Source organism: Cavia porcellus, unplaced genomic scaffold (assembly GCF_034190915.1).
Source record: "Cavia porcellus strain 051 isolate PalLab524CR breed Dunkin Hartley unplaced genomic scaffold, mCavPor4.1 scaffold_16, whole genome shotgun sequence".
In the NCBI taxonomy this organism is placed as follows: Eukaryota; Metazoa; Chordata; class Mammalia; order Rodentia; family Caviidae; genus Cavia; species Cavia porcellus.
In genome coordinates, this window is record NW_026947499.1 from 37,685,786 (window position 1) to 37,704,148 (window position 18,363).

The 18,363-nt window shown below is 38.0% G+C and overlaps 1 protein-coding gene across 26 annotated transcripts in view; it reads left to right on the forward strand.

Moving 5' to 3' along the window:
- Rbfox1 (RNA binding fox-1 homolog 1) overlaps nucleotides 1-18,363 on the forward strand; it is a 2,027,889-nt gene that overhangs the window by 1,451,083 nt on the left and 558,443 nt on the right. For 25 of the 26 annotated variants that reach the window (XM_063226464.1, XM_063226445.1, XM_063226453.1 and 22 more), the window contains one exon: nucleotides 15,044-15,085. The exons of the other annotated variant lie outside the window; for it this stretch is intronic. In XM_063226464.1, the coding sequence (XP_063082534.1) occupies nucleotides 15,044-15,085 (42 nt within the window). The remainder of the gene's footprint in view (nucleotides 1-15,043; nucleotides 15,086-18,363) is intronic. 26 annotated transcript variants of the gene reach the window in all.

Below are 18,363 nucleotides of genomic sequence, written 5' to 3' on the forward strand. Positions count from 1 at the left end.
GTGTATACAGAAATTACCGGGGTTGGGGGGATCCTCAGGAAATGCAGAATCCCCTTAATTCATTTGGAGTGGGGTCTGAGACTGCATTGCTCATGAGCTTGAGGGTAATGCCAGAATTGTGTGGACTGCCCGGATGTGAGCATCCAGTGTCCTCTAGGACACTCCTACAAAATGGTGCCTGGGTGTCTGCACCTTCCCTGCCTCTCTCACCCAGACTACCCATTCAGCTATGGAGCTGGTCCATTTATCTGGTTAAAGGATTCTGCTTCTCCTTGTGAGTATTCCTCATGATACTGATTATGTTATTCACTTAAATTAAATAAAATGCACCCTATCGAATGCACTGCACACAAAAAGAATATTTATTTGAATATTAAGTACAGATAAGACTTCCCCTGGGATTATTTCAGAGCACATTTGCAGAATTTAATTGCAAGGTTTTCCTACTCAGTTTCTTTTGGAACGCTACTTGTGAAAATATTTTCTTTCTGAAGGTAAAGCCCTGCTCTGTTGGTTTATTATTATTATTATTATTTTAAATCTGAAGAGCTCTCTGAGCCCAGTCATTACTTCCAGTGTCTAATTAATACTGATGATGACAAAGCAAACAGCCAGATGACCTAGATTTTGCTGTAAAATTGTCTGCAATTTACATGAAGCCCTCAGAACTTTTGAGAATCTTATTCTTCCAGTAAGGAGTTTTTATATTTGGGGTTTTAAGAACTCTTTTTTTTTTTTTCCTGAAGCATGCATCTTCCAATTGCCTTCCAGGAAGAGTGTAATGCACTTGCACACACACACACACACACACACACACACACACACACACACATTCGCACACACACGTCCACACGCAGCAACACTAGCAACCACCACCCAGCCAGCCCTTTCAGACAGCTGAACTGGAAAATTAGAAAATGAATACTCCTCAAGCTCTCAAGCTACAGGATCATTCCCATTTCTTAAACGATGACATTTTGTAAAGTACAAGAAATCAGGAGTAGAAAAAGCCTCTTAGAGTGATGTAAGGATCTTTTCCTCTGCAGAGGCCTCTGCAGCTTAGAAAACCAGTCTGAGAATGTTCATGTGCTTTAGGCCAGAAAGTCACTTATGTCCCTATTTCTTTGTTTGGAAAATTGGTCCTATGGGACATAGCTCACCTCACCTTTTTAAACTGATAACATAGTTATTATAACTACAATATTTGTTTCTGATGACATTCTGTATAATCTGTAAACACAGACTTTTAATATTTCAGCACAGAGCTTTGAAAAACACCAGCCACTTTGCAAAACCAGTCTTTCATGGTTGTGGTTTTGTTTGCCTGACTTCAAAGCACTTAGTGAGACAATCCATGCCACTGTCCACCAAAAAAAAATGACAACAACCAAAACAGAAATGTCACATTACATTTACTTTCTTGTATTGAAAAGGCTCTTATACAGTGTGACATGCTAAGTGTCAGAAATTATTTCATTTGCTTTCCAAATATTAACTTTTGTTACAGTTCAGACAGAATATTTCCCCCAAAGTCCCTGGTGTTTAGAGGTGGGTCTTTGGCAAGGTTATCCAATGAAAATGCAAAAAGAAAAAAAAAAGAAAGAAAGAAAGAAAGAAAGAAAGAAACAAAGAAAGAAACAAAGAAAGAAAGAAAAAAGAAGTCTAGTTTAAATATCTTAACTTGAAAATATCCTGGAACTTACTCTATCCAGGTAGAGTTATACAAATGGCAAGCAAATCACCTGCCTAGCCCACTCCACTTCCGTACACCTTTGGATGTGGAGAAGGGAATGATGGGAAAACCTGAGTTGAGGTGTTCATGTAACATAATCAAAGTTCTCTGGCTCTGGAGTAATGATGGTCCCAGAAGACCAGTTCAGGGAAGTACATCGTACCCTATTAGTTCCTCAGGACCTTTTAGTGAATATTGTTTGAATTTTCTTGGTCTGAGCAAGAGGCTGGAGTGGGATCTGGGGGACAATTATAAGCCATGATTGTGGAGGAAAGGAATAGTGGCTGTTTCTGCATCTGAACAAATAGAAATCATCTTTATAATAACCTCAATTGGTTTCTCCAGCCCTTCTCTGCCTCGGTTCACAAAATACCTTATTAAATCTGGAGAATAAAAATGTGCCTGGGGTAATGGATTATTATTAGAATAAATAATAGGCAATACGTTTTCCCCACCTTGCAAGAGATCAGTGGCAAACACATTTTTTTGTTGTTGGTTTTTCTTGTGAAGGTGAATACATGTGTCAGACCAGACAGTGGCTGCCCTTTTGTTCCAAGACCAGCATTAGGCCTGAAATTCAAAATTCTAGGTGACAGCTTGGCAGGTTCAGAGAGAGGCAGAGGAGGAGAGGACCCTAGTCATGTGCTGCTGGTGGCTGCCACCTCTTGTGTGGTGTTGATCTACGTAATTCCCTGGCCTGGACACACTGACCTGACTTAGGGGATTCTTCTGGGGCTATTGGTTACTTAGTGCTTATCAGAATCAGTGTAGAAAAACATTTGTTCCAAAGAAAATGGCTTTTTAATACCTGTGACTTAAAGCTTCTTCAAGTTCTAGGGCCATCCTCATCTAGAGCACCCCTTTAGTCACCCAACAAACACTTGAATCTCGCCAGTGACTTACGTCCAGCACTGTGACCCGCTGGATAGAAGAACTGAAATCCCCAAGAGATCTGAGTTTTAAAGGAATGGCGAGAGAAGTGCTTGCTAACTGGAAAGGACCATGTTGTGGCCCACTCAAGTACAAAAACCACTAAGTATGTTAAGATTTTACTGTCGGCTCAGTAAAGTATCCCGAAGGACTAAAGCATAAATTAAATATGTTAGAGCTTTCAGCTTCTGGATTTATCTGGTCAAGTTTACATGTAACATCAAATCCATTATTATTTTTTTTTTTCTACTTAGTACTTGGCCTTGCCAAGCTCTTTCCTCTTCCTCCACCCACCCCTGAAAGCTGGCATTTTAACAAAACCATACAAGATTTTAGCAGCAGATTCTGCTTCTCCCCAAGGTCAAAATGAAAATGTTATGGGGCAGCCGGGCACACCCACCCACTCTGTTCTCTCCAAGGCATTTCGTTCATTGATGTTACGTGAGCCAGCATCACATTAATTAATCATGTTTGAATTGACTCATAGTTGTGACTTTTTGCGTTTATTTTTTTACTTTAAAATTATTCCCTGCTTCCTTTGCAGAATCCTCAGTGCTTAATACTAACATACCTTTTCGCCTCTCTATGCCCAAAAAAAAAAAAAAAAAAAAAAAAAAAAAAAAAAAAAGACAGGAAGAAAAAAGCCTCTGCTACTATAGGCAAAGGGATTTTCATTGCCTATCTGACACAAAGTATATGTTGTCTTGAATCAGAAGACATGTTTGCATTGTAAATTCAATTTTCAAACTGCAGTGGGCTTGCATACAACTGTTTGATAGATTGCATTCTATTCATTGGCTGCAAGACTTTACTGTAAACTTATAAAGTTTTTTTTTTTTTTTTTTTGTGTGTGTGTGTGTAGTTTTACTTTCCTGTTCAAGAAAACTTATAATGTCCCTACAAAAAATCCATAATATCCCTATAAAACTGGCATTGGTCTTTTGCAAAATAGGTACTCTGGGTTTACCCTTTTGGTTCTCTGAGATTATAGTTATAGCTACCATTAATGCAGTTTCTTCTATGTGCCAGGCTAGGCCCAGGTGTAATGCTCTACCTAGAGTATCTCATTTAATTATTCCAACAGTCCTGTAGCTGAAGTACTCAGCTGCTTATGTTATTATTTCTGCTGCTTCTTTGAATGTATAAAAACCATTAATGAGCACTGCAAGAAGTTGTAATACAAAGTATAATTTCTTTTATTAGTACTGGTGGGCTCTGATGTTCTCTACTGCAGGTCTGTGCTTTGAAGGTATGATCCTTCCTCCTCTTCACCTTATTATCCTTAAAGAGAGTCACAGGAGAGGAACCACTGAGTTAAAGGAAATACACATTCTATAGGAGAATAACTACTATGACCCCCTCAAAGGATGGTACCAATTTTTCTATCTTCCCCCCCCAAAAAAAAAAAAAAAACAAAATCAAGCATTTTAAAAGGTTAAGGAAGCTATTGCCATCAAATATTTTAGAAAAGTAATCTAAGGCTTAAAAAGTGTCATTAATTGATGCAAGAATTAAATTTTCTTGTGAACATAGCCAAGATTTAACCTTATGTCAGTCTAAATTCAAGTCATTTTAAATCCCAATTCAGTTGACCAAGTGCTCCTTCTGAAAATCCCCTTTCATTCCATTAATTTTACCAATGCTAGAATTTATTGAATTCTTTAAGTGTGAATTATTTAGTGTTTTAATTGAATTATCTTATTTTATTCTCTCTCTCTCTCAAAAAAAAAAAAAACCACTGGGCAGGTGCAATATTATATCCATTGTACAGATTGGGAAATTGAGCCCAGAGAGATTCTTTAATAGGTCTAATAGAGCATAGAGCATAGATGATATGTAAAAACTGGGCTCAGGCAATCCAGTTTCTGAACCCCCAGTTTCTACTGAGGAGAAGAGTAGATCTACAGAGGCGGCCAGCATATTGATGTCAGACACACCTAATTTGGTGGAATTTGGCCCAATGCAAACATCAAGAAGCCAAGTGTGAACATCCGTGAATGTACGGATGCACCTTGCATGGCTCACATCAGGGCAGAGCAGCTAAAGAGCACTGCTTATGAAATAAGGCACGGATTGGAGAGAAGGTTCAGGATGTGGATGTCTGAGATCGTGGCTGGTTTCTTTGATACTGAGAGCTGCATACAAAGTGAATCATTGTTCATCAAGCCATGGGAATGATGGATGTCTTTCCAGTATTTCCTAGCCTTTTGGTTTTAGGAAGTCACTTAATGTTACTGTGCCTTGATTTCTCACCTGTAAAAGGAAGCTGAAGCCAGTCCATGCTTATAAAAGTGTGATCATTGTCCAGGTTCATCCTCAAAAAGTACTTAAAATGTTTTCTGGCATGCTATAGACATCTTGTACATTTTAATCACTATTAATGTAACATGTATTTCACTGAAAATGACTAAGTAAGTGCTTCCTAGACTACATACTCAAAGTTGAGCACAATATAAAGGATTTGCGACAGTGATACAGCCCTTCCAATCCAGTGTTTGATCTTGTATTTTGTCATACTATGATTCTGTTCTTTGAAACCTAGTATTTCCAAGCTCTTAGGAAGGTCAACCTTCCTAACTGTTATTCACCCACTAGGGGAAGATCAAATATTTCATCTCCAGAGATACCTGACTGAGGTCTCCTATTGCTGTTTGTCCCACTAACATTGTGGGGTGACACTGCCTCTGTTTTCCACTTATGACCCTCCATTATATTCTTTTTCTTCCCTGTCTTCCCTTCTGTGATTCTTTTTGAAAATGTATGATGTGTCATCTCTAACTGCACCTGTTTCCCTGGCACAGTACTAGGCAGAGAGCATCTACTTAGTATGCATATGTGAAGTGGATATTACAATCTTGAAATACATGCAATAAAAAACAAACCTTAGTGCTCACCTTAGGTATCCTGCAGCATGTGTCTGTGGAGAAGTCCATTATTTCAGGAGAATCTGTAATGCTGGAAAAATCAGAAAAACCACGAAATGTACACAGCTACCCACTGAGTTGATTTACGAAGCTCTATGGTGTTAACTTTCTCTGGTGCCTTTCTTTATAATGACTCACAATTGTCCTAAAAACTGGAATTTACAGCAGTAGTACAAACAGGAAAACAGTAACCTTGATTTATCCTTCTGTTTATCATCTGTCACATCACTTTTGACTCCTACTTTTCTCAATTCAAGTAAATCTAGCACAACCGGTTCCTTCTTTGCTTTTCCTGCCACAATCAATGATTTCTCTTCCATAATCTCACTGAATTTTGCAAACTTTCTGTTATTCTCTTCTGCACATTTTTCATGTTCTCCATGTATACATTGTGTTAATAAAGAAAACAGAAAGGAATTTTAAAAACACTAAAATAATGTGTTTCATCTCTCCCAGGTAAGGCTGATGTCCTTGCTCTGTGCCAGGAGCACACCTGCACTGCACTGTGGCCAGTGCGGTCTGTCATCACTGTGAATTTACCAGTGTTTTCCAGACAGTAAACTCCTGCTGCCTTCTTTTCCAAGGCATCCCTAAAACCAGGAACCTTCATAGCCCGAAGGCTCTTCATCTACACAAGGAAATTAGTGGTTGGACAAACAAGTCCGTTCCATGTATTGTCATCCAGGTCTCCAGAAAATAAAAGAAAGCTGACAATACTTGGTCCTCATCTTTGCAGAGCCAGGTAGGAAATCAGCCTTGTAATAAGGTTGGATGAAAGTGAGAAGCACTGATAAGAGAGAACTCAAAGTCAGGAAAAGGATGGAAACGTATCAGTCTGATAAAGAGTCTTGACCAGCCTTGAGATGAAGCTTGGCAATGGGGAAAGATGAATCCCTGCTATTAAACATCCCATCCAACCAGGAGAGCAAAGGGTCTCAGGCTGAAGTTTATTGCTTCAGTTTCTAACCTTTCATAAGTGCTTATTTGGCAGCTCTATGGAGAATGGTATTTGATTCTGGAAGCATCTTAAAGGAGCACTGCCCAACCTTCCACTTTCCCTTTTTTCATTTAGGCCATAAAATATATTAGTTTTGTGCATTACTGCCATGGGAGGAAAAAAAATCACATGTTAGTTTCCAAATGAAATGACATTTAGCAAAGTGTACATTTAAAATATTTCTCGGGGCTGGCTTTTAAAGAGTGCACAGCAAGGGTCTTTCTTCATCACAGACAATATAGAGTTATAGGTACCTTTTTCTCTCTAAACTTCCCCCATCATGGCTATGGGAAAATATTCAGAGGGACTCATTAGATCTTGCAATAACTTTGTGAGTCCTCAGAGGATTGTTGCATCCCGTTTGGGGTGTTTTGTAATGAGCATATTTACAATAGAAACTCAGCCCCATGATGGATGGGTTTCAGTCATCTTCACAACTGGCTTTCATGGTGGGGAGAGGAAATCATACACTGGGACTTGATGTCCCCTGCTGGAGGAAGGAGAGATCACTGGCAACCTGGCACAGAACTCATATATCATTGAGTTAACTCTCACTGTGGCCAGGGACTCCCATTTCCAACCCAAAAGGGAAGGGCATATGTAGATACTTACATGCTGCAGGCAGAGTGTGGTGGTGGTGACATCCAATTCCCTAATACCTTATTGAAGAATAAAGAAGTATGGCCCTAGGAGAGAAACAAGACATTGTCCCTATAACAAGACCAAACAATAGGAGTTGCTCTGCTGAAATAACTGAACAAAATATGGCCACTGGTGGTTGAAAGAGTTGCTGGCCCAGACCGGACACTTTAACCAGGAGAAGCCTCAGCCAAATTAAGGAGCTCCTGCCTCCCCCGCCCCTTAGAGATTTACCTGTAACCCTATACCCCCATCCCTAAGAACCTGCCTCTGGCGCCAAAAGTGTGCCAATGGGCTACCTGTGCATCCCTAATGCCCCTTGGGGTACACCCCAGACAGAGGCTACTTATGGGCCTGACTCCACGTGTTAGAGAGTGTGTGTGTGTGTGTTTCAGAGAGAGATCGCCGGCCCCGGGGTGGAGATGCTGCGCCCCGGGGGCGGGCGGGGGGGTCTCTCCCCACATTCCCGAAATAAAGGTTACTTATATTTTATATTTCTTATCTTTGCAGCCACCGCCGCCCACTCCTTTCACGGCCGTCCACTCCTTCCCCACTCCTTCCCTCCTTCCCCATCCCCCTCTTCTCAGACCTAACAGTGGTTACTTGGAATGTGTTTTTTATCACTCCCAGATCTCACTTTGCTTGATCTTCACTGGAAGGGCCACAGAGCTATTTATTCAACTACTCAGCAACTGCTGGAGTCTGTATTCCATGTTCTCTGTAGCCAGAATATTAGAATATGACTTCTCCTCTCCTTGCATAAATGTTATCATTGTGCTTCTGTGCATCTGACTAACTCTTGTGATTTTTAAGGCCAACATTAAAAATATCAATCTCATTGTGACATGTTATTTTTTAATTAAAGGAAATGAAAGGCATAACCAGTACCACAACATTGTAAGAAGCACCTGCATTTTGGTGAGGCCATGATACTGAAAGGTTTTTCTGATTGTGAAGGCACAGCATGTCATAAAGGGTAATTTGAAAGCTATAGGAAAGCACGAAGAAGAAAGAATAGTCATCACTATGATTGTAATACTCATTTAGTTTTATGTTTTACATTTAGATATGTGGTCCACTTTGAGTTAATTTTCATAGCAAGTGTGAGGTTTAGGTCAAAGTGTGTGTGTGTGTGTGTGTGTGTGTGTGTGTGTGTGTGTGTTCAATTAGCCTAAAACCTTTTGTCTCTGGGCATATCATTCTGTATTTTTTAAGGCAGTTGCTATAAGGGTTACAATAAAGATTCTCAAGTTCTACAGTGAATCAGTGTTTTATCACATGAGTGCAATGTAGAAATCTTAACACCCACATTAAATAGCTACATCATGGTGTGATTATCCTCAATGTTTAAATATATCAAAATATCATCAAACATTTTAGATAGAGACAACTTTAATTTGATAATTTTATTTCAGTAAACATGGGGAAATACTTGTTTATCTTGCATATCTCTACTCTCTTCTATGTTGTGTTTATCTGGTGTACATACAAGAAGTAGCTCATCAGTCAAGCTTGGTTTTTAGAATTTAACTCATGAATATTTTAATGAGTTCAAGAAGAATGCACTTGTCCTTTACATTTATATTTATACATTACCATTTCCATTCATCTTCCTTAATTCTTATTGTTCCAAGTTTCCTTCAGATATTTTTCCCTTGGTCTGGAAAATTTTCTGTAGCATTTATTTGTCAGCAGGTCTGTTGGCAATGAAATTTGTTAGTTATCATCACATTTCACCTTATTTTTTTTCTTTTGCTTTTCCCTCCCCATCTGAATGTTGAGATGGAACCCAGAGCCTTGGGTACACCAGGCAGCCTTTCACCACTTAGCTATGCCCCCAATCATGGCATCCCTTTATAAAGTATGGTTTCATTAAGCATAAATTCTAGATTGATCATTCTTATTTCAGGAATTAAAATTTTATGGTGCTTTCTTCCATATGCCTTATTTTTATTTTGTTTTATGTTTGTCTTAAACAAGAAGTTCACAGTTATTGAGGTCTTGTTCCCTTTTAAGTACCCCATCACTTTTTTTTTTTTTTTTTTGCTGTCTTTTAGTTTTTCTTTAAGGTTCCAGGAGTTTGTTCATAATAAACTTGGATGTAGATTTCTTTGATCTTAATTCTGTAGGATTTCATACCTTCTTGAACTTGTGGGTTTATATCTTTTTCCAAGTGTGTTAGTGGGAGGGTCAACTATCATTTCTTCCAGCAATGTTTCTTCAGTGAACTTTCATCTTTATGTTCCAGAATTCCACTGATGTGAGTATCATTAATTAGTTAGATTTTTGAGTTTCTTTCTTTTCTCACCTCCTCCCCACCAACTTTAAGTCTCGGAGTTTAATTTGTATACTTTTTATTAATGTGTATGTTTGGTCAATGATTTTACTTTGCTTTATCCATTATGCAGTGAAACTCATTCAATAGTTTTTCTTTTAATTTAGGTGATTGTATTTTATAGTTCTAGAAGAAAACAAGCAAGTTGACTGCTTGTTTTTCATGTGTTCTGTTTCGTTGCTAGCACTGCCCATGTTATTGGTGATGTGTTTTTTTCTCACTTCTTGGGGCATTATAATAATTGCTTTAAAGTCTTCATTTGATCATTGTAATACTTGTGACATCTTGGTGTTCCTGTCTGTGAATATCCCTTTCTCTGGAGTTGAGATATTCTACTTCTTTGCAGGCCAAATGGCTTATGTGCTGGGCATATTAGTTCTGAGTCTCTGTGTGTTGTTTGAGTTCTGTGGAATTTGCTGATGGGTCTGTTGGAGTCACATTAAGTCCTTCTGAATTTAGGCTAAAATTTCTCACCTCTCTGCTGCAGAGTTTGCTACAGTGTCAGTTCTGGTGACAAAGCTTGTGTAATCAGAGTTGAATGTGTCCTGCATGTGTGTCCAACAGACTGAGCCCTTAATTTGGTTCTCAAAGTGTCTCAGTTACTTTCTCATTGCTGAGACATAATACTCGACACTACCCACAGATTAAAAGAGGAGAGACTCATTTGGCTCACAGTTTGTAGAGGCTCCTGTCCATAGAGGGCTGGCTCCAAGGGACGCTTATGGCATAGGAGGAGGAAGAGAGGTACATCCTTCGAGACCATATCCCACAGTGACCCACCTCCTTCAACCAGACTTCCTCTCCCAAATCACATTTAGCTATAAACTCATCATCAAACTAATCCAGAAATGAGTGTCATGCCCCCAAGATCCAGTCTCCTCCTCAAAACACACCCATGAGAGCAGGAAGCTTTGGGGGACATTTAGATACCAATCATAACAAAGTATATGGAATATTTTTAAGATCAGATACACAGATGCAGCTCAGAAATGAGTACAAGTATTCTTTTGTTTTATGGAAAAAAGGTAAAACAAAATTTCATAATGAAATAATAGAATAACAATAGTTAATACATTACATGTTGTCATCTTTAAAGTAGTTGCTTAGGGCACAAGAAATGGGCATAAAAATTTCCCCAACTGATATTAGCACAAACCTTCCTTTTTATTTTAAAAATAGTAAAATACAATAAAACAAGACAGAACAAAGCCAATCAAGACAATATAGTGAAATCGGTACAGAACTTCAGAGCAAGTTACCGGGATAACAATAGTAGGCACCATAGAATATCTTGTTCTTCACAATAGTTATCCATTCAATCAGTTATAGCAAAATCAAACCAAAAACAGAACACCATAAAACCAATCAAAACAAATACTGAATAGAGCAAAACAATTAATCAGAACAAAGCAAAACAGTGAAAACAATATCGGCCTTCAAAGACAAGAGAGAAGGAAATCCCCCATATTTGCTATATTGCATACAGTCATCCTCCCAAGAGATGCTCAGACTTCTGGCCCCAGGTCATCATACTCAACCAAACAATGCAAGCATTTTAGTTGATTTATGTTTCTTAGTTGCTATCAACTACTGCTGACCTCAACATCATCCAGTTGCTCACACTGCTTACAGGAAGGATGACGCATTTTTTTCTGGGTTGGTCTTCCAAGTTCCAGCTGATTCTCGGGAGATGCTGACTTGTTTTCTCCCTGATGTATCTGCAGCTTGTGCTGCTTACCAAGAAGGATGGCTCTTTGCTTTCTAGGTTGGTGTCCCATGTTCTAGCATGGCTGATTCTCGGGAAATGCTAACTTGTTCTCTCCCTGGCCAAACCTTCCTTTTTAATGAGGACACTAATAGTGTAACTGACTTGCATTTTTCCCCTTTTTCCTACTGTCCTTTCTCGTTTTACCCATCCTAGTTCCTTTTTCCTTTAGAACAATTTCTTCCCATTGCACAACATCTATTATACACTATAAGGCCTTATTTACTCTTTCAGTTTCTTATACCAGCAAGACTGGTTTATGTCACTTGTGTGTATGGTCTCAAGTTGCATCCATTTGCCTATTAAAGTCTCAAATTTATACTTCTTTATGGCTGAGAAGTACTCCATTGTATAAAAAATACATCTTCTTTATTCATTCCTCAGTTGATGGGCATTTGGGTTGTTTGCAAGATTTAGCTGTTACAAATCATGCTGCTATAAACATGGATGCACATATATGGCTGTGGTGTGATGTTTTTAGTTCTTCCGTGAAGATACCACAGAAGGGGATAGATGGATGTAATGGAGCTTCCAATGCTAGTTTTTTGAGGAATCTCCACATTGATTTTCACAGTAGTTGTACCAGTCTTCATTCCCACCAACAGTGGAGAAGAGTTCCTTTTCCCTCACAGTACCTGCAGTGTTGGTTATGGGTTAATTTATTGGTGATAGCCATTCTTTTTGGTGTGAGATGGAATCTCAGTGTTGTTTTAAGTTGCATCTCTTGAATGACCAGTGACGTTGAACATTTTTCCATATATTTATTTGCCATTTTTGTTTCTTCATCTGAGAAGTATATGTTAATCTCAGATGCCATTTTTTGAGTGGGTCTTTGAATTTGGGGGGGGGGCGGAATCTGATATTTTTCAATTCTTTGTATGTTCTAGATAGAAGTCCTTCATCTGAAGGAAAATTTGATTAAATTTTTCCCACTCTGTGTATTTTCTGTTCACTTTGTTGTTGATTTCTTCTGCTGTGCAAAAGCTTTTTAATAAGATCAGACCCCAGCTATTGATTCTTTGAAGTATTTCTTGTGCTGTTGAGGTTTTGTTCATAAACTCTCTACCTATGTCTGTGTCTTCAGGATTTCTACCTACTTTCTCTTTCAGTAGATTTAGTGTTTCTATTTTAATATTCAGATCTTTGATTCATTTGACTTTACTTTAGTGCATGGTGATAGATATGAGTTTTTATTCTTCATCATGTAGAGAGCCTGTTTTCCCAGCACTATTTATTAAAAAGGCTATCCTTCTTCCACTGCACATATTTGGCCCCTTTGTCAAAGATATGATGCTTGAGTGTGTTTGTAGTGTGTCTGCATCTTCTAATCTTTTCCAGTGGTTCAAATGTTCTTAAAAAATCCTTTGTATGGTGGTTTCCCCAAATTATTTACTCCCCAGGATCCTCAGAGTAATTTTTGTAACCTAGAACTCCTGCTTTGTTCTCCACCAGAAAATAAATTCCTCCCAGACTGCAGATCCTGTTCATGGGCTTTCATTTGGGACGCCCCTTCTGAGATCCTGAAGGATGGTTCCCTTTTGGCAAAGGTATCCACTTTGGCCGCTGTTGCTCAGGCCACTGATGCCACTAGTCTGAGATCTCCCGGAGGTGGAAGGAAGGAGGAAGGGAAACTTCCTCCACTTTCTGAGTATTAAGATTCTTCTTCTCCTTCTTAAGACAGAACTAGAGAGCTAGTCCTAGGATTCTATCTATATGTGGTGATCAATGCTAGATACTAGGTTGCTTTGCATCCATGTCTGCAGATGTGTGTGTGTGTGCGTGTGTGTGTGCGTGCGTGCGTGCGTGTGTGTGTGTGTGTGTGTGTGTTGGGGGACTACTCTCTGGTCCACCCATTCTACCATTATAAAGTTATGTTCATCACGAAGACCCAGTGAAGGATATGCACTCCATTTTAGTCAGAATAAGACCTTATTATTTACTTTATTTTTGTGATAAAACATACATTAAAATTTTACTATTTTAATGATCTTAAGATGCACATTTTGGCTTTATGTACACTCACAGTCTTGCACAATCATTGCCATCCACTTTGAAATATACCACAATAAACCCATACACATTCTGCAGTAATTCCTGTTTCCCTTCCCTCCGTCTTTGGCAAACACTAATCTGGTCTGTCTTCCCAGATTTGATTGCTTAATGTTTTAACAACTTATGGAGGTATAATTTATGTAACATAAAGTTACCTATTTCAAATAAAATTCAACGTGGATTTTTATGCAATTGTACTCATTTTCTTTTAGTATTTTGAGTATGCCTTCCCAGTGCTTTTCACTGTTTTATTATATCTTTCTTCAATTTCCTTAGTGATCTGACAAAAAGGAACTACAAAATGTGTGTGCTCTTGTGACTCTTTTTCTTAAAAAGCTAAAGAATATTTTAACATTTATCATGGTTTTTAAAAGCATGATTTTAAGTGCTTGTGCTATCCATAATGTATCTGTGATCTATTTTTAATTTTCTAATTATATATTAGTTTAATGTTTACATTTTAATTCCTAAATAATGTTATGTTTAATTAATATGAACATAAACACTTGCATATGTCTCTGCTTATTTTCTTAAGAGCTGTATTTACAAGTTATTTTTCTAGTTTAAAAGGCATAAAAAACTCTGATATATAGGTTTTTAGTTCTGGTGCATCCTAAAGATTCTTATTTTTGTTTTTGTTTTAGAAAAAGTAGAAAGAAACTTTCAATACAAAATGTGTAAAATATACATCAAAAGTTGGTTTCTAAACCTTCTTATCCTTCAGTAAAAGTTTCAAAAACTTACAGAACACTGTTGTAGGCTGAGAGTCAAAAGTTTTTGTATTGCTTAAAAAAAAAAATAGAAGGAAAATAAATTCAAAATGCAGTTCTAAGTTTCTTTTCAGTCATTTGCATTGCAGGTAGAATCCACTGATTCTCATTTAATATTGTCCGTATATCACTTGCTTTGGAAACTTCACTTTTCAACTATATCCTTTGTACCATCATGTAACACTTTCCTTTGCATCCCTCTGAACTCACATTTTTCCCCTGCTTGAATAATGTACTATATGCCACACTAATGAAGCATCCTGGAATGTTTACAAAAGCATGTTAGTAGGACAAAGATAATTGGCATATGTTTTGTTAATCTCTCTCTCTCTCTCTCTCTCTCTCTCTCGCTCGCTCTCTCGCTCTCTCTCTCTCTCTATCTCTATCTCAGCTATGGCAGATGTCACCAACAGATGAGGGATTCTTTTTCTCATATCAGCTTTGCTTTCAGAATCTTTCTTAACATTCTAATGTGGGCAGTTACTACCATCCTATTACATGTAGTTGCCATTACTGGCCCATAACGCTAGAGAAGATAGGGTGGTGTTGTCACGCCTAAGCACCAGCAGCTCAGTTCTGCCATTAAGGCTGTCTACAGCTGCTAGCCAGAGCAAGACAAGAAGTCACACCAAAAGGGGAGCCCACGCCCTGTAAAGACTGTGCTCAAGCATTCTCTTCTGTACAGCTCTCCTGCTCCAACTTTAAGTCTCCCATTCACCCTGATCCAAGTGAAGCCTGGGATTTATAAACCTAAGAAATTTTAATTACATAATGAATTAACTCTGGATTTTCTTTGAACTAAGTGTTGACAAGTAACTCTGTTTTCTTTCATGTTCTTTTTCATGCAAAGCTTGCTGACTTTCCCTGTTTTCTCTTTTTTTCTTTTCTTTTCTTTTTAGGTTTCAAGGCAACAGATGAATTGTGAAAGAGAGCAGCTAAGGGTAGGTTCATCTGCTTGTAAAATGCTTCCTAGTTCTCACTTCTGTGTGATAAGCAAAAATTTCCTTGTCTCTCCCAGGACACAGGTTCTAAATAACAGGCTTCATCTTAAGACTGGTAGAGTTAAAAATATTTATCCCAGCTAATTTAGTATTGATTGAGCGGGTAAATACAGTATATCTTCTTTTGAAGCGTCATTATAGTAGCTATGGATTTTTTGATTTAGATTCAGCAATAAATACTTCTCTTCTGGAATTTGTTTGATATCGTTGTACTTTTTTCTGTGTATAACATGAGGTCTAAATAATAAAAAAGGTCAAAAGGATGCCCTGCTGCCTCCATAATGTGAATTCCAGCCTGTTTGCTGAGTGGCTAAAATGCACCGTTGCTGTGGATTGGGGTGAATGAGTAACTCATATGTCAAGGGCATTTTCTATAAGAATTCAAATCATCCATGAACCTTTTGATTTGAGTGTTATTTGTGTACATGTATGGGAGAAGGTGTTATTTCATTCTAAAGTGTATGGAATGTAACAAGTGTTCCCTAGGTGGGGAGAAACAGTTGCTTATAAGTAGAATTGGTTGCACAATTTTACATTTCATAGTTTCTCAGTTGGACGTGATTCTGGCTTGAGCATTTTAAGAAATATCAGAATTCCTCAACACTGTACCCTCTGTCTATTTGTTTATTTAAAACACATTTATGTTTTGGACAGGAAGAGTTTGCATTCATGATCAATCTTGAATGTCACTGATACAGTTTTGCAATTTTTACTGGATAATGTGACTTATATTCATGTTTTCCGGCTGTTATGAGAGTGAAAAAAATCTGCTGCTTTTAAACTCTCAGCAGTGAGGTGGGACCACTGGTCTCCAAGATACCTCACAAGAATAATTTATTACATGAGTCTAATGCCTTTATATACTGCTTTGTTACATTTCAAAGCAGCTGCTTAGCAGCAGTCTCAAGATGGCAATGGTTTGCGGTGTTCTATTTTTGCGGTTGTTATTGGCATCAAGTTTGTTAAGTCCTTGTATAAAACAAACAACAGAATCCAGCTGCACAAAGCTTAGATTGTGAGTTGAGGTTTCTTTTCCTTTTATGCATAAGTATTTTATGTGCGGGCCCAGCATGGTCCTCTTTATTAACCTTTCATCTCTATCCACTGCACTGCTAAACACCTGTGCCAACATTGGTTCGATTCCTTCATGAAACAGCCTTCAAGATGTTTTAAGTTTTTCTGAGCCCTCTGATTGCTTTTCCCCTGCAGTCTGAATTACTGCTACTTCCTAGTAAATAATGTATTGCAACTTCAGATTTCTTTTCCTGTTTGGAGGGTGAAGATGGCCAGAACTAGGTCAGTGCTAGATAAGAGAAATGTATGCCTTTTGTCTCCAGGATTGCCTGATAAATTCCTTAGAATTAAGATAATATTGAAATCTCTGTTGCAAATGAACCTGGCAAGTGAAGGATGAAGAAGTTGATGAGGTGGTTGTTTGCAGTTTGAAGGGTTATTTCTCATTCATGAGCACATTGTCATAGGGTGTGGCCCAGCAAGAATGGAGCCTTCCTCTCTCTGCTGAATGAACTCAAGCAGTGGTTTGAGATAGTGGATCATTACTTTAGCCCTTGGTGTGGCTCCTGTAGCCACCCCCACCCCCATTAGCATCTCTAACAGCATGGGTGTGTGCATTGTTATTGCAATTGTAGTGGCTGTTTTTGCATTTTAAGATAATTTGTGTTTTGGATCAATAGATAATGCATTTGAATGGATAAAACACAGGTTTATGTGGTTGAATTTAAATGGTACCAAAGGGAATGCAGTAAAGTTTTTTCTTCTCATTTGGTTTATGTACCTATGTCCCTCTGGAAGATCCTACTGTGTCATTTTTCATTTCAGGAAGCTTATCTCTGATATCTCTGTCTTATTTATGGATATTTTCTTCTTTCTCTTCTTTTTCTGTTCCTAGCCTCTCTGTCTTCCTCTCTTACTTTTCTCCTTTCTCTGCTGTACACATTCATCCCTTTTACTATCTCAAAAGAAAACTCCTTAGAAAACTCCCCTCAAAGAAAACACTTTTATTTAATTGGTCAGAGGCACTTTACTTTTTAGGGTCTCTGCAAGCAATTTGAAACTGAACTGCTAATATTCAGGCATTTTAATGAAAGGCACTTTCCTTAATCTCATTTTTGCTTTAAAAGGATGGAAGTCCAATGATACCTATTTAGAAACTGGTGTCATTTAAGGATCTCTTTCAGTCACACTTAAAATATGTTTTAAATGCATCAATTGAATGTGTTTCAATGTTTGCTGCACAGGACAAGTGGAAAGTTGTTGTGGTCATGTTACTGTACTTAAACTCCTTCATTAGGACATCTGGGTCTGAATTTACTGATACAACCGAGTATTTGTGAAACACATCCTCTCTTCTGGGCTCCTGGATAGAGCAGATAATGCAGAGAAATGAAATTGCCCCTTTTGTGCACATGGATACCATGTGGGGATTACCATATCTACAACCTGTTCATTCCAGTTTCCTTTACTTTTTTTCAAATAACATTGCCATTTTGAAAATGGGCTCTGTGCAAAATTAAAAGATATAAGAAAGATTCTATGCTTAATGAATTTCACAAAATGCAAAGTTAAAGAATTTAAAGAAATTGTAATTAGCAAATTTCTTAGATATTTAATGTGTGACAGTGAAGTACAGAGAGATGAATATAAACAACATTTTTCAAACTCACTTGGTCATGGAACATTGTTGGTTTGCAGAAGGTACTATGAAAAAGACTTGAAAATTATGCATTCTGGCTGTTAGGATGCTTCTGTCTGCAAGTTACAGAAAAGCAGACTAGCAGGTATTTAAATGATAAAAACATGTACTCATCTCCCAGTTCAAGGGCAAATTCTGTGGTTTGATATCAGGGCATCAATTTGAAATTTGTGTACTTCCCTTGGACTTTCCTTCCTCCAAGATGGCTGCCTCTCTCCCAGAACCACTTCCTCATGTGGCCCCAGTTTCATCAGAAGGAATCCAGTAAATAAGCTTTCCACTTAAGGATCTTGAATTTTATTGAAAAAAACTCACTCCCATCAGGCTTTTCTGCAAAAAAACTCTTACATCTCATTGGCCTGTGTCTACATCAATTACTAACAAAAGGCTTTAAGATTTTAGTGATTGGCCACACCAGTCAGAATTCATCCCTGAAGTCAGAACATTGTCACCAAAAACAAAACCATGATTTCCTTAAAGAGAAAGAGAAGGGAATAAGTTTAGT